Source organism: Phyllostomus discolor, chromosome 10 (assembly GCF_004126475.2).
Source record: "Phyllostomus discolor isolate MPI-MPIP mPhyDis1 chromosome 10, mPhyDis1.pri.v3, whole genome shotgun sequence".
Classification (NCBI taxonomy): domain Eukaryota; kingdom Metazoa; phylum Chordata; class Mammalia; order Chiroptera; family Phyllostomidae; genus Phyllostomus; species Phyllostomus discolor.
Genome location: NC_040912.2, coordinates 40,367,239 through 40,382,440, shown reverse-complemented (window position 1 = coordinate 40,382,440; position 15,202 = coordinate 40,367,239). Strand labels below are relative to the sequence as shown.

The following is a 15,202-nucleotide window of genomic DNA, read 5'->3' as shown; positions in this document are numbered from 1 at the left end:
AGGAAGAAAAATAATTTCTCTCTATCCTTCTACGTTCTTGGCTGAGAACCCCCCCCCCCCCAACTCATCCCCACAGTAAAAGAAAAATTAACAGAAACACAAACATAAGTTTAATAACACCAATAACACCTGGATACATGGGAGAGACTCAGGAAATCTGAGTAACTCTTTGAAGTGGCCCAAGCTATCGTCTTAAATACCTTCTCCAGCTAAAAGCAAAAGAAGATGTTGGGAGTGGGAAACCCAGTTATGAGAGGCTATCAGGAAAAAAACAGTAAACAAGAGTTAGGTTGTTATGCAGATGTAGGTCTTTGCCTTCTCCATAAATTTGATAAATTTCTAGAGATTGGGCCATCCTCCTCTTCCTGGTACAGAAAGGAAGACAGCCTTACAAGTGAAGATTTTTATAAACGGAAATGTCTCTTACCAATGAGTCATTTTACTCTGATTTCAGAACTTTACTTGTGTCTGCCTAAAAATAGTCAGCCTCAAATAACCCTTATCCAACATACATATTTTGCAGAGGTAAATTCCGCCCCCCTTCAAGAAGCTTATAAACCATATCAGCCCTGACTTATGCCTAATATCTTTAAACAATCTCTGTGTTTTCAGTCAGTTGATAAACATTTATAAAATAACAAACATAGTACTACTACTTATTAATCACCTCCTATGTTCTGGGCATTGCACTAGAAGAGGCTTATAAAATAGCTTTTAATAATCCCTGTTGACATTTTAGAAACTGAGGTTCAGAAGCGGTAAATACCTGAGCCCTGGCTCACAGTCACCAAGTGCAAGGCCTGGGCCTCAGACCACGGCTGCTTTAGTTCCCAGGCCACACTCTTTCTGTCGGGTGTGAATGTTGCTTATTGTCGATGTAAAAACAGTTTGGACAGAATCTATGTGAAATTATAGCCATAGCATTTCAAACTTTCACTTAAAAACTCTACTTCTTTTTCACTGGAAGCCCAGGCCATACTATGAATGAATGAGTATGGTGAGAATTTTAAAAGTAATGTTGTCAACGTGTTTTCTGGGCATTAAGTTATTATTAAAAAAAGAAAACAACAACTGTCTTTTATCTTTTGCTATGATTCTACTCTTAGAGCTTCTTATTTATTCTCATTTCCAAGAGGCTAATTAAAGCAGCACATATTCTACAAATAAAAATAAATACAAAAGAAGATAAAAATGGGTTAATTATTTAAAAGTATAAAGACAGCCCTGGCTGGCATAGCTCAGTGGATTGAGCGCGGGCTGCAAGCCAAAGTGTTGCAGGTTTGATTCCCAGTCAGGGTATATGCCTGGGTGGCAGGCCATGTCCCCCAGCAACCGCACATTGATGTTTCTCTCTCTCGATCTTCCTCCCTTCTCTCTCTAAAAATAAATAAATAAAATCTTTAAAAAATACAAATAAATAAAAGTATAAAGACATAAGTTTAAAGTACTTAATTGTCCAGCCATGAATGAATGACAGGGCCAATTAGCAAAAGACATTATTAGGAAATTTAATAAGTAAATTTTCTAAGTTTTTAAAATCAACTTGTCTCACTCTTATTACCCGTTTATTACTTTTGAAGGCCATGTGACTTACTTTACGTTTTGTAGAATACTAAATGTTATTAGTTTCTAGTTTATAAACAACTTCTTAAACTAAACTAGCTACACTAACAAGTTCCAAAGAAAATTATATTCTATCTTAAAATGAAGTAGCATTAAATCTAACATCAATGTACTTAAAAGTGCAAATACGTGAAAATCATAATATAGTGATAATTAACATCATGAAGTTGAGTATTGCTTTATACTTGTACTTTTGACTAGCTTTTAAAAACAGTAATATTCTTCTTGCATAAAGAAACTCACATGTAGCAGAATGTTACCCATTTTTAAACTGCAGTAGGAGCTTAAAACTCAGGACTTCCATGTAAGAATTTTAGTACACATGACTAAACACATCTTATCTTTTCACTAAAGGGAGAGTGTTCATTTATGAGTTTTATTTCCTAAAGCATATAGCCACCACTCAAGAGACTAATATAATTTTCTTTTTAATTACATAAGACACTATTTACTTTACTAATAAACCCTAGTTCTTCTGTTGAGTAGCTCAGGAAGACTTAAGTAATAGAATAGTCAAGTACAATCAGGAAAGAAAATAATATATTATTTGCCTAGGATTTAATTTGCTTAAGAAGTGGTAGGCAGAGAGTTACACCATGCTGGATTTTCTTACTCTACCTACACTTTTAAAAATACAGTTGACTCTTGCACAGCATGGGAGTTAGGGATACTGATGCTACACTGTGCAGTTGAAAATCTATGTATAACTTTTTCCTTCCCAAAACTTAACTACAAATACACTACTGTTGAGCAGAAGCCTTACTAATAACATAAATAGCATATATTTTACATGTTATGTATATTACATACTGTATTCTTACAACAAAGTAAGCTAAAGAAACAAAAATGTTATTTAAAAAATCATAAGGAAGAAGAAATAGTTTGATTGCATTTATTTAAAAATCCGCTTATAAGTGGACCTGCGCAGTTCAAACTAGTGTTGTTCAAGGGTCAACTGCGGTTCCTTCTGTAAATCCTCTGTTACCCCATGTCTATTTTCTCCTGAGAGTTGTATGGACAAAAAGACCAAGAAATTAATGAACATAAAATGCAATTCTCACTATTTATTCAAGGGACTAGTTTTCTTATAAGTTATAGAAACATAACACATAAAACACATAGAAATAAGTGACCAAACAGTTGCATAACTTATGTTACATCTCAACATAGAAAAAAGTGAAATGTTTTGAAAGTCACCAAGAGACTTTATTTTCAAGCCACATCTAAAGAAAGAAGAGTGACTTGGCCACTTAGTTTCCATGTTTGCAATTAAAGAAGAAAAATTACATAGCTTATAGGCAGAGGTTGAATATCAGAGTTGTTCAAAATATAAAGCAAAGATTTCCATGTACCCCCATAGGTCCAAGGGAACTTTTATTGCTGCTTCATACCTAGGTAAATACACACATCATATCTCAAAATACATGTGCTGCATTTTCTGTGACAGCAGATAAAAATAAGTGTGTCTCCCTTTAATCTCTGCAAATCCTCTCCACTTCTGGCATACCATAAGAGTGTTATAGCCATCGTTGTCAACCTATTACATCAATGCCCCTTTACTGATTTGTTCTCAGAAATAATTAAGATAAAAGAGATTAATTTGTTATGATCCTATTATTACATTTAAAAAGATATAATTTATTATATATTTCTTCTATCCTTCTTACAAAAGTAAGGTAAAAGCTAGAAGGAAAAAATCATTCATTTGAAGTATGGTGTTGAAGGAGAGCTCTGTAGATCTCCTGGACCATTGAGCAAGTGGGGCCTAGAGGGAATTAAGCCTAAAACAACACTGGAGGCAAAAATGACAAAACTGAGCCGTCCTACTTCAGGTACCTTATGAAAAAGCAGGGTTCTTTGGGAAAAACAATAATGTTAGGAAAAGTAGAAGGCTGCAGGATGAGAGGAAGACCAAATATGAAATGAATGGGCTCCATAGGAGAAGCCACAGGCATGAGTTTACCAGAGCTGAGCAGGGCCGCTGAGGACAGGGCCTTGTGGACACCACTCATTCATGGGATCTCCCAGAGTTGGAGTCAGCTTATTAGACCATAATACACACAATGCTGGGTGTCAGGGAATTTGCTTTTTTTTTTTTTTTCTGTAATAGGGTACACGGGTTAATCAAATTGAAAAAAAAATACAGCGGTAATGAAATAGTGGAACAAAAATGGCCTCTGAAAATAGACATATCTGGACTGAAATTATGACTGTCACTTAAAAATGGGCAAATTAACTTCTATTTGGAGCAATGCTATCTACTTAGTAAGGTTTCTATGAGGAGTAAAAATGCCTTAAGAAAGCTTATAGTATTCATTAATAATCAATTAGTGGCCGTATTACCACATTAGTGTCATTATTTATGTTAGAAAAAGACAAAGAACAACAAGAGAAATTTAGTCCAGGAGTGATATGTTGGGAAAAATACCACAATGAGCTTCATTTTCTAGCCACACAAGGCACAGAGGGTGTTAAACCGCAGCTCACAGTAAGTAGTATATTTCCCTAATTTTTTCATTAATTTTGGATATACATGGTTAGATTCAGGTCAAGAGAAAATGCCGGTGGTTTCCATGGATACTCTAACCTATTCAAGTGTTTAGCTACAATGTTATGTTATTGTTTGAAGTATGGGGTGAAAAGTAAATGCTCTTTCATTTTCTTTTGGTGCCTTAAGTTTTGCTTATCAAACACAAGCATTACCTAATCTCTCTTAAACCTCTTTTTTACCAGCTTCAAATTTCTTCTATTTTTCCAGGTCTACTAAAGAATAAGATCAACAGGTTCAGTAGTGTGCTAGCAAACTTACTCTTAAAAGAAAAAAAAATCTGGAATGTAGCATTTACCAATTTTCATAGTACTAATATCCCCACCATAACTAAATTCAAAGTACTAAAGGCTTAACCAGCTTACAAAATTTCAGAATATTTAAAAATAGGCTCTTCTTAGCTGAATGAGCCAGTTCCAGGATATCACTGCTCTAAATTATCAGCTGAAAACAGTTTTATACATATGTGATTGCAAATTATTGTGAGGTATGTGCTAGTAAAGGACTGATCTTTGATGAGCCAAAATCAGCCTTGGGAAGGTAATCTGCCTCTGCAAGGAGCATAAGAGTGTAGAAAACATGGTATAAAGACAAAAACCCCTTGTCTCTCAGCAAATGTCTCAAAGGAGCCATAAAGTCCTTAGGATTAGTCTTCAAAGTTCAGATTAAGTGAAAGACACTAAAAAATTCCAATTTTGTCACTCTATTAATCTAATGCCTCTCTTTAGTTCTTCATTGATGGGTTAAAAACCTTTTAATTATGCTAATACACATCATTAAACATGGATGGGTTACCAGGAGGAATCAATGGAAAGATCGCACAGTTATTTATAGAAGCCTTCTCTTTAGTACTCTTTTATCTATGCACTGTTTATGTTGAAATCAGGGTAAAACATAGTTATAAATTAGTCTGATTTATGGTTTCCACTATCTTCTGTTTTTTTAAAAAAATGGATATTAATTCTGGGCTTTTTCTTATGAACTCAATTTGCTGAGTGCAGATAGTTTCAGGAATTTTGATTCATAATTCTTCAGGGATTTTATTTGCAGGAAATGGTGTCTAGCCAGTTACCTCATTGTCTCTTTAGCCAATCTGTACTTAAACTGGGGGAGTTTAGTTCAGTCCGTGAAACATGACCGTTTCTTCCTTCTCTACCTGCCCTGAGAGGAACCTCTGACTAGGCAGGTAAGGGTTCAAAGACAAAGGTTAATTAGGAGACAATTTACAACCATTCTGTTTATTTTAGTCTAGAGTTGGCCTTATTTATTATTAGCTTCTTTGACAAAGTCATTCTACATTAAAGATAAAGGATTTTTTTCCTATTTTCTCTTCTAAGCCTCAAGGTATTATTTTACTTATTGTAATGTCTATAAAAGCATGCCAAGTGTTAACATATTTAAGGAATATATTACGGAAATTTTTCTGTATAGTTTTTTTTAGTAGCTTATGTTACTTTATTTTATAATTCAGTACCAGTAACAAATCCTTATTTAAAGTCAGGATTTCTTAATCTGGGTTCCAGGGATGGGTTTTACAAGGCACTAATGTTGCATGTAAAAGTGCATGCACACATACATGTGTACATTGTTCTGAAGAGAGAGGCTGTAACTTTCATTGGATTCTGTAACAGTTCATAAATTCCCCTTCCCCCAATTAAGAACTATCACATACCTTTTATATAACATATGACATTGGTCCTTTTACTTATCAAGTACCATGCTTGGCGTTGTAAAATATGCAGAGGTCTTTATTGAATGCCTTCACTAGATTACAATTTATGGGACGCCTTATATATTTTTTTCAAAAGCTAGGAGAATATTGTGTTAAAAAATAAAGAACTGCATTTTTAGTAAATTTCATGCTGATGATGTTTCCTATAATATTTATTATATGATGAATTTATTTGTAATAACTTTAGTATTTTATCCACAGGGCATAATTTTTTATAACTCATAGACACACATTGTTAGTAATCTGGCTTTAAGAATGTTTTGTTTTATAATGGGAGTTTATAGTTGTATTTAGAAGAAAAATTCTGGCTGTAGATTCTAACCACTTAATAATGTTTTTAAGTTTTTATATCTTATTCAATATTCTCAATGGAAAGATCTGCCTAATAACAATGATAATACCTAGAGTCTAATAATAATGGCTAATACTAAGAGAAATTGTCTTTCTCACAATATATTATAGTACACAATTTTTAAACCAGTAAATGCTGAATTCTATTGTTTATGTGTTTCGAATCTAGTACTTCATTTCCACAACTACCACTTTCTTACTTTAGGGCACTTAACTTTCTTTTCTGGACTGAAGTTTGTGAGAAATAATAGGAAGCCCACAGGGCCAATATTAATTTCCTTCTGCTAGAAACTTGAGAACATTATAGTCCAAATAGTTGTTTTCTTTGGACTCCAAATATTCAAATTTTAATATGATGATTTTGTATAGCTAATGTAAAACTTCTTGACTGTGAAGTCAAGCAATGGGAAGAAATTTCTATAACTTATTTAACAAAAGGCTATTTATTTATTTATCTATAGAAGAGCGCAGGATGACAGCTTTTGAGCATGTGAAGGAGATTAGTGGGTGGAAGAATCAAGCAAAAAGGGAAAAAGACTCATGGATATAGACAACAGTGTGGTGACTGCAGAGGAGAGGGAAATAAAATGGCTCTTTTAATTGAAACAGCCTTCATTGCATAAGCTTGATTACATGGAGAACATCATAATAATGTTAGTGGGGACATGGATATAAATACCTATTTGGATGTTTAATCTCTACCTTTTTTATATCAAACAGCATATTCCACATAATGCTATTGTATCATTTATTTTCTCTTTATTTCCATAAGAGCAAAATTTGTGAGGCATTGTGATTCAATCTTTTTACGCTGTGAAACTATTACAATTTCCTGCCCTCAGTAATCACCAAGAAATCTCATCTTTATTTTCAGGATGTTACATGCACAAATGTTTTACATATCTACCATGAGCTTTATTTTTTCTCACACAAATCTAGCCTCCAACTTCACTGTCTTCTCAACATTTCACTGAATATATTATATTCTTCCCAGGGGGAATTCTATGCTTTCTTCCTGCAAAGCATTTCTTTTCTTTATATGTTTTAAGGAACTACATTATTATTTTCCTTCTCTCTTTATAGAGAACTTACTGCCAGTCTCAACACAAATGTATCTTATTTTAAACCTCAAAGTTAAATAACAATTGCACTAACATTTGATACCGTCTTACATTTATTTAAATTGTTCTAAGTGTATATCTTGTCTTCTAGTTAGACTGTATGTCTTTCAACCTTAGATGGTGCTATATACATGACAAAAATTCCATGAGTATTCATTTAAATAATATGATGAGAATCAACAGAATTACTAAGAATTGAAACTAAATACCAGCAAAATAGTCTACAAAAATTATTAACGTTGATATATTTACCTTGATTCAAAATTAATGACTAACAGCTATAATATGTTCCCCTTATTTTGATGGTAGAAATTTTAATGCATTAAAGTAACTACTTAATTGAAGTCTTTCATTGCCAAAACATAAGGATAACTCCTGTGAGAGTTCCCAACCTTCTATGTTTATGACTAATTCAGACTACTTTAGAATTATATTTCATCACGAAGTACTTACTGTAGTTGTAGTTGTTTCTGTGGAAGAAGTTGGCTGTGTTGTGGTCCAAGGAAACACATGAACTATGGCTGTTATGGTGGCTGACAGCTGACTAGCTTTGTTCCCACCTAATTCATCAGTAACTTCAATAAGTAGCTGGAAAGTCAGAGGGTCCTGAATCCCTTGAAATGCATCATACTGCAAATTCTGAGTGGTGGTCAGAGCAGGAGGATCAACACCTAGTCTCCAAAGTGTGAACTGATTATTTGTATTTCCTAAAAATGATGAGGTAATAAAATAGAAATAAAACTACATTATATATTATGTTATTTCTATTGTCTTAAGTTCTTATTTAAAAGCATTTCATGCTAATACATGTTCAATCATTGTAAAATATCTCACATGAATATCTTTTAAATAGCATAGAAATGACTCACTAGAAATCATATATGCCTTACCTCCTACAATTGAATAGCTCAGCTGCTCCTGTGGAGAATCTTTGTCTGAACAATTGAGCTGAATAAAAGGAAACTTAATACTGGAATAAATCTGAGTTTCCAAATGTGGTGGATTGCATACAGGAGGCTCATCATTCATATTCTATAATACAAGAATATTGTCTATTTTGAATTATGTCTTAAAATATTACCATATCTATTTAGTTACTTGTTTAATTTTAATTACTCATAGCTTTCACTTTCACACTATTCAAACATACTTTTACAATGCATCTTGATAATTTTATATTTAAAGATCATATTTTAGTATTTCATCACATAAACTTCATTGTTTGGGGTATCCAGGAATATAGTCCATGTTCCATTTTTAATTTTATGAATGTGGAATTAACTTTTAACAAATGTCTATTTCATACATAATATTGTTAAGACAGATATTCAAACAATTGTGAGGTTATTCAATTTTAAAATTAGATTATTCTATGCTCCCCCCTTAATCTACAATATATGTAATGTCATCCAGTCTCTTCTTGAAAAATTCCTCAGAAGAAGTACTACTTAAAATGAAGCATTTTCACTATTGGTTAGCTTTGCTTGTTAGATATATTCATTATTAGCTACTTCATTTTTTGCCTGCAAATCCAACCTATTCTTTCTAGTATTTGTTCTAAAGAAACTCAAAATCTAATAGTGTATGTAACTTATATTTCAAACATGTGGAAGATTCCAACAATAAAAGAAAGGGGAACTATATTATGTCTGGGAATATTCAAATTCTAAGGTTCTTTAACTCTATAATCTAGTATAAAAAGTGTCTCACAAGCTATTTGGAACTATCCCCTTTCTCCTTTTTACCTGTAACAGACAATAGAAATCTATGCACTCTCCTAAAAAATGTGAAATAGTCTCAGAGGTATTTTCAAAGTAATACTCAATAAGGATACTACCAATTGATCAGAATGGTATGTGAAATAAAACCAGTTGATGTCCTTGATTTAGGAAAATTGTAGTGTCTAATTTTATTTATGCTTTCCTTCCTCTCCTTATTAGTGCTTTTTGAACATTCATGGGATCTTTCAATTTGAACAGTCAGTTCCTTGGAAGCCGCCTGAGAGCACAGTACAAATTCCCCTATCTTGTTTTCACTCCAGCACAATGCAGCTTGGCTTATTAGCTTGCTCACTGAAGGACATAAGGTGGTACTTGCTAATATTTAAGCCCTACTTTACTAAGTACCAGTTTCTTTAAAATTAAAATCTTGATAACCATATTTCCCTGAAAATGAATCATCAGTTTCCCTCTCTCCCTCTTACTATAATACAAAAAAGGAAAGATATTGTCTATTCTTTCACAATTTGTCATAGCTGCTTAAGAAATAATAAATAACAACAACCAATATTTATTGAATGCATAATATGTGCTAAACTTTAATTTACTTACATTAATATATATTCAACAACCCAATTAAAAAATGCAGTATTGAGGAGTTCTGGCCAAGATGGTGGCATAGGTAAATGAAGTGCTAACATTCTCTCATAACCGCATCAAAATTGCAACTAAACTATAAAAGAACCTTCATTCAGAATTCCTGAAATCTAGCTTAACAGAAGTCCTACAACTAAAGATATAAAGAAGAAGCCACACAGAGACTGAGAGGAGGGGCAGAGATGCTGAACAGTCTGGTTCCATACCCACAAGTGGTAGATAAAAATCAGAAGGGATATCTCAGCTATGGAGATCTTCCTGAGAATCAAGTAGTCCTAGTCTCACATCAGACCCCTCAGTCCAGGGTTCCAGTGCTGGGAAAAAGTTCCCATAACTTCTGGATATAAAAACCAGTAGGGATTGTGATTAAGTGAGATGGAGGGCTGCTGGAGTCTCCTGTGTTCCTCTTAAAGGGCCAGCGCATGGACATACTCAGATTCACTTGTTCTGAGTGGCAGCCTTAGGGTACCAGTGACACATAGGGGAGAACTAACTGAATTGTCTGGCATTGGGGCAAGAGCCAGAAGGGCAGCTTTCTCCCAGACAGAAGTGCTGGTAGAGCCATTATCCCTCTTCTGGGCCTAATCCCCACAAAGTCAGCAGGCAAGCACCATATCTGAGTCTCCATCAACCTGGTTAACACTGTTAGCCCCACCCAGGTAATTTCCTAAGACCCCCACCCCACTCAACTTTCAGGTCCAACCAAAGCTGTTCCCAGTGGATTTTCCATACAAACAGCCTGTCTTGACTCATGTTTCAGATTTTCCTTAAAAATCTCAAACATGCAGCATCTGCCCTTTCTCTGAGTGACTAGGACCAGCAGCAGCTGGCCATGGTTCACAGGTTGGCCTTTCTTGGGCACCTCCAAGCCCAATACAAGTAGCAGCCATCTGTAGATCACTTTGTAGCTCATGCTTGGTGGCTCCTGGCAGGACACAGTTGGCACTGAACTGGGCCTACACCTACACACAGGCCCCAGATCTGGCTTACCCAGTAGACAGCTTCATACCATGTCAAATTAACCACCCAACCTATTCTACAGAGTACACACTCAAGGGGAAAACTCAGCAAACACCAGACACCCACAGAAATAAGTTCTGCTTTGTGGGGTGGGCCTCTGCACAGCTCATCTTCCACAGTGGTATAACCAGTCCTCATAGTCAATTAGACTAAAGATAAATACCTTCCTTTAAGGTACCAACAGCAATCAAAGCTCAATGAGAAGGGGGGTGTGTACAGCTACACATGAGAGGCTGTGCCACAGAAACCTACAGGTTCCTGCTACATAAGGTCATTCTCTCAAGCCCAGAAGGCATAGCACCTCTACCTTATACATAGAAACAAACACAAGAAGGCAGTCAAAATGAGGAGACAAAGAAACATGTCTCAAATGAAAGAACAGAATAAAACTCCAGTAAAAGAATTAAATAAAATGTAGACAAGCAATCTACTGGAAGAAGAGTCCAAAACACTGGTTATAAGGATGGTCAATGAACTTAGGGGAGAAGTAGATAAATGTAGTGATAATATCAACAAAGAGATAGGAAACATAAAAATGGAGATAGAAAACAAAAAAAAAGAAACAGTCAGAAATAAAGAATACATTAACTAAAATAAAGAATACATTCTAGAGAATCAATAGTGGAGTAGGTGAAACAGAGGATCAAATCAAAGAATTAGAAAGTAAGGAAGCAAAAGGCACCCAATCAGAGCAACAAAAATTTTTAAAAATTAAATGAGGATAATGTAAGGAGCATCTGGGGAGCAACATTCACATCATGAAGATGCTAGGAGGAAAAAAAAGAGAGCAAGTAACTGAAAACCCTATGTGAAAAAATAATGATGGAAATGCTCCTTAACCTGGTGAAGAAAATATACATACAAGTCCAGGAAGGACAGAGAGTCCTGAACAAGATAAACCCAAAGAAGCTTACATAAGACACACCATAATTAAAATGATAAAGGTTAAAGACAAAGAGAGAATCTTATAAACAGCAAGAAAAAAGCAGTTAGTTACCCTACAAGGGAGCTCCCATAAGACTTTCAGCTTATTTTTCAACAGAAACTTTGTAGGCCAGAAAGAATTGATAAGAAGTATTCAAAGTCATGAAAGGCAAGGACCTACAACCAACATTACACAATAAAGCTATCATTTAGAATTGAAGGAGAGATAAAGAGCTTTCAGACAAGAAAAAGCTAAAGGAGTTCATCAACCACCAAATGAGTATTATAAGAAATGTTAAAGGGTCTGCAGAAGAAGAAGAATCAAACTTATGAATAATAAAATGGCAATAAATATATCTCTATCAATAATTACTTTAAATTAAAATGGATTAAATGTTCCAATCAAAGACATATGCAGGCTAAATGAATAACAAAAGAAGACTCATATATGCTGTCTACAGATTGAAAGGCACAGTCCAAAAATATAGGGATTAAAAAAAAGATGATTCATAAAATGGAAACAAACAAAAAATAAACAAATGCGGGGGCAGCAATACTTACACCAAACAAAATAGAGTTTAAAACAAAGGCTATCAAACAACAGACAAAGAAGGACCCAGCAATTTTGCTTCTGGGCATTTATCTGAAAAAGCCTAAAACATTAAATTTAAAATATATATACATTAATATGTTTATTGCAGCATTATTTACAACAGCCAAGATATGGAAGCAACCTAAGTGTTCATCAATGAATGAATGGATAAAGTATTGCTGTTGGTGGGAATGCAGACTAGTGCAGCCACTGTGGAAAACAGCAGGGAATTTCCTCAAAAAACTCAAAACGGAACTGCCTTTTGACCTGGCAATTCCACTGCTGGGATTGTACCCTAAGAATCCTGAAACAGAAAGTCAAAAGAAGCTATACACCCCAATGTTCATAGCAGGATTATTTACAATATTAAGTGTTTGACACAGCCCAAGTGCCCATCAGTAAATGAATGGATCAAAAAACTGTGGTACATTTACACAATGAAACACTATACTACAGAAAGAAAGAAGGAGGTCCTACCCTTCATAAAAGCATGGGGAGCTGAGGAGCATTATGGTAAGTGAAATAAGCCAGGTGGTGAAAGACAAATGCCATATGATCTCACCTATAAGTGGAACATAATGAACAAAACAAACAAACAAGCAAAATAGAATCAGAGACATGGAAATAAAGAACAAACTGACAATGACCAGAGGGGAGGAGAGGGAGTAACAATGGAAAGAAGATGAAGGGTGAAGTCAATTTCCTTCTCATGTATAAAGGACGCATGGACAAGGACAACGGGGAGAAACAGATTGAATGTGGGAAAGGGGATTGGGCTGGGTAGGGGAAAGCAATGCGGGGGAAATGGGGGCAACTGTAATTGAACAACAATAGAAAAATTTTTAAAACATAGTGTATATATTCAATGGAATATGACTCAGCCATAAAAAGGAATTAAATCTTGCCATCTGCAACAACATAGATGGATCTAGAGGGTATTGTGCTAAGTGAAGTAAGTCAGACAGAGGAAGACAAATGCCATATGATTTCACTTATATGCAGAACCTAAAAAACAACATAAATGGACAATCGGAACATAAACAGGATCATAGATATAGAAAATATATTTTTTAAGATTTTATTTATTTATTTTTAGAGAGGGAAGGGAGGGAGATAGAGAGAGAGAGAGAGAAACATCAATGTGCAGTTGCTGGGGGTTATGGCCTGCAACCCAGGCATGTACCCTGGCTGGGAATCAAACCTGGGACACTTTGGTTCCCAGCCCGTGCTCAATCCACTGAGCTACGCCAGCCAGGGCGATATAGAAAATATTTTGACGGTTGCCAGATGGAAAGGTGGTTGAAGGGATGAATAAAAAACATGAAGGGATTAAGAAATACAGGTTGGTAGTTACAGAATAGTGAATGGGATGTAAAGTACAGTATAGGGAATAGAGTCAATAATATTGAAATAACTATGCACAATGTTAGAATTATTGGGGTGATCACTCAGTAAGTTATATAATGTCTAATCACTGGATTGTATACCTGAAACTAATAGAATATTTTATGTCAACTATAATTGAAAACAAAAAAAATGTTTGAAGTTAAAATAAAATGTATTGTTATCCTAAAATGGAAAATTGAAAAGAGGTAGAAACTCCAAAGCCAAAACTTTTACCCTGTGTTATACGGTCTCTTTATTTAATACTGCTTTTTACTTAATTATAATCAGAGTTTGCACTATGATGACACTAGCTTGCTCTGTTACACATTCTCATAAAAAGCCTCTTTTGCTTTTTAAAACTGTTCTAAATAGTGCTAGTTCATTGAAGGAGGACATTTCTTTATCTTTTAGATGATGGTTCAGTTTATATACATTCTAATTATTTCCAAATCTAAGAAACTATGGTTTGTGGTTTTATAGCCTCCCCATATTTAAGCTTAATTTTTAAAGAAAATCCTAAATAGGTTTCTCTTATAATCCAAAATTATTTTTAACTAGTTAAATGAATTTTAAATATTTTAAACTGAAACATTGGTTTAAAACACAATATATTTTAAATAAAATGTGTCTATATTTATCTAGGAAAAGAAAAATTATTACTCAGTATTCAATTTAATTTTTTATTTTTTATCTTAGTTTTCCCAATTTAGTGGAAAGAAAAATACATACAGATATAATTTTAAAAAATACATGTATAAAAACAGAGCAAGCTATTGAAGGCTAAAACAGAAATAATATTGCAGATAGATGACTAATATATAGTAAGATCTAGGTGAAAGTTATTGCTATATGAAATATACATATATAGTTTTTGCCCTGGTTGGGTACTCAGCTGAGTACCATCATCAGTTGAGTACTGTATCATCCTTCTGATATCCCACGTTTGTGGGTTTGATCTCCAGTCAGGGCACATACCTGAAGCAACCAATAAGTGCATTATTGGAACAACAAATTGATGTTTCTCTTTCTCTCTTTCTCTCTCTCTTTCTCGCTCTCTCTCAAAATTCAATAAATAAAAATATTTTCAGCCCTGGCTGGCGTAGCTCAGTGGAATGAGTGCGGGCTGGGAACCAAAGTGTCCCAGGTTTGATTCCCAGCCAGGGTACATGCCTGGGTTGCAGGCCATAACCCCCAGCACCTGCACATTGATGTTTCTCTCTCTCTCTCTCTATCTCCCTCCCTTCCCTCTCTAAAAATAAATAAATAAAATCTTAAAAATTTTTCTTATAATAATCTTTATTATTGATACTTATAAATTATTATTTATAATAATCTTTATTATTGATATTTTAAAATTATACTTTTTAAAAAACTGATTTCTTTTTGGTATAGAGACTATCATATTAATACTTCATTAACTCATGCCTTTAATATTTGATTTTTGTCCTTATATCCAGAGAGTAATTTTTCTTTTTTTAACTATTAAACAACTCTAATTTTGTCTTCATAAATTCAGGTTACACCCACAGT

The 15,202-nt window shown here is 34.3% G+C and overlaps 1 protein-coding gene across 8 annotated transcripts in view; it reads right to left on the bottom strand.

Moving 5' to 3' along the window:
- The window catches only part of LOC118497085 (cadherin-related family member 3-like), a 114,481-nt gene that overhangs the window by 17,080 nt on the left and 82,199 nt on the right, over window positions 1–15,202 (bottom strand). For 7 of the 8 annotated variants that reach the window (XM_036010689.1, XM_036010692.1, XM_036010690.1 and 4 more), the window contains 2 exons: window positions 8,266–8,407; window positions 7,829–8,082 (listed from right to left, as the gene is read on the bottom strand). The exons of the other annotated variant lie outside the window; for it this stretch is intronic. In XM_036010689.1, coding sequence (XP_035866582.1) covers window positions 7,829–8,082; window positions 8,266–8,407 — 396 coding nt within the window. The remainder of the gene's footprint in view (window positions 1–7,828; window positions 8,083–8,265; window positions 8,408–15,202) is intronic. 8 annotated transcript variants of the gene reach the window in all.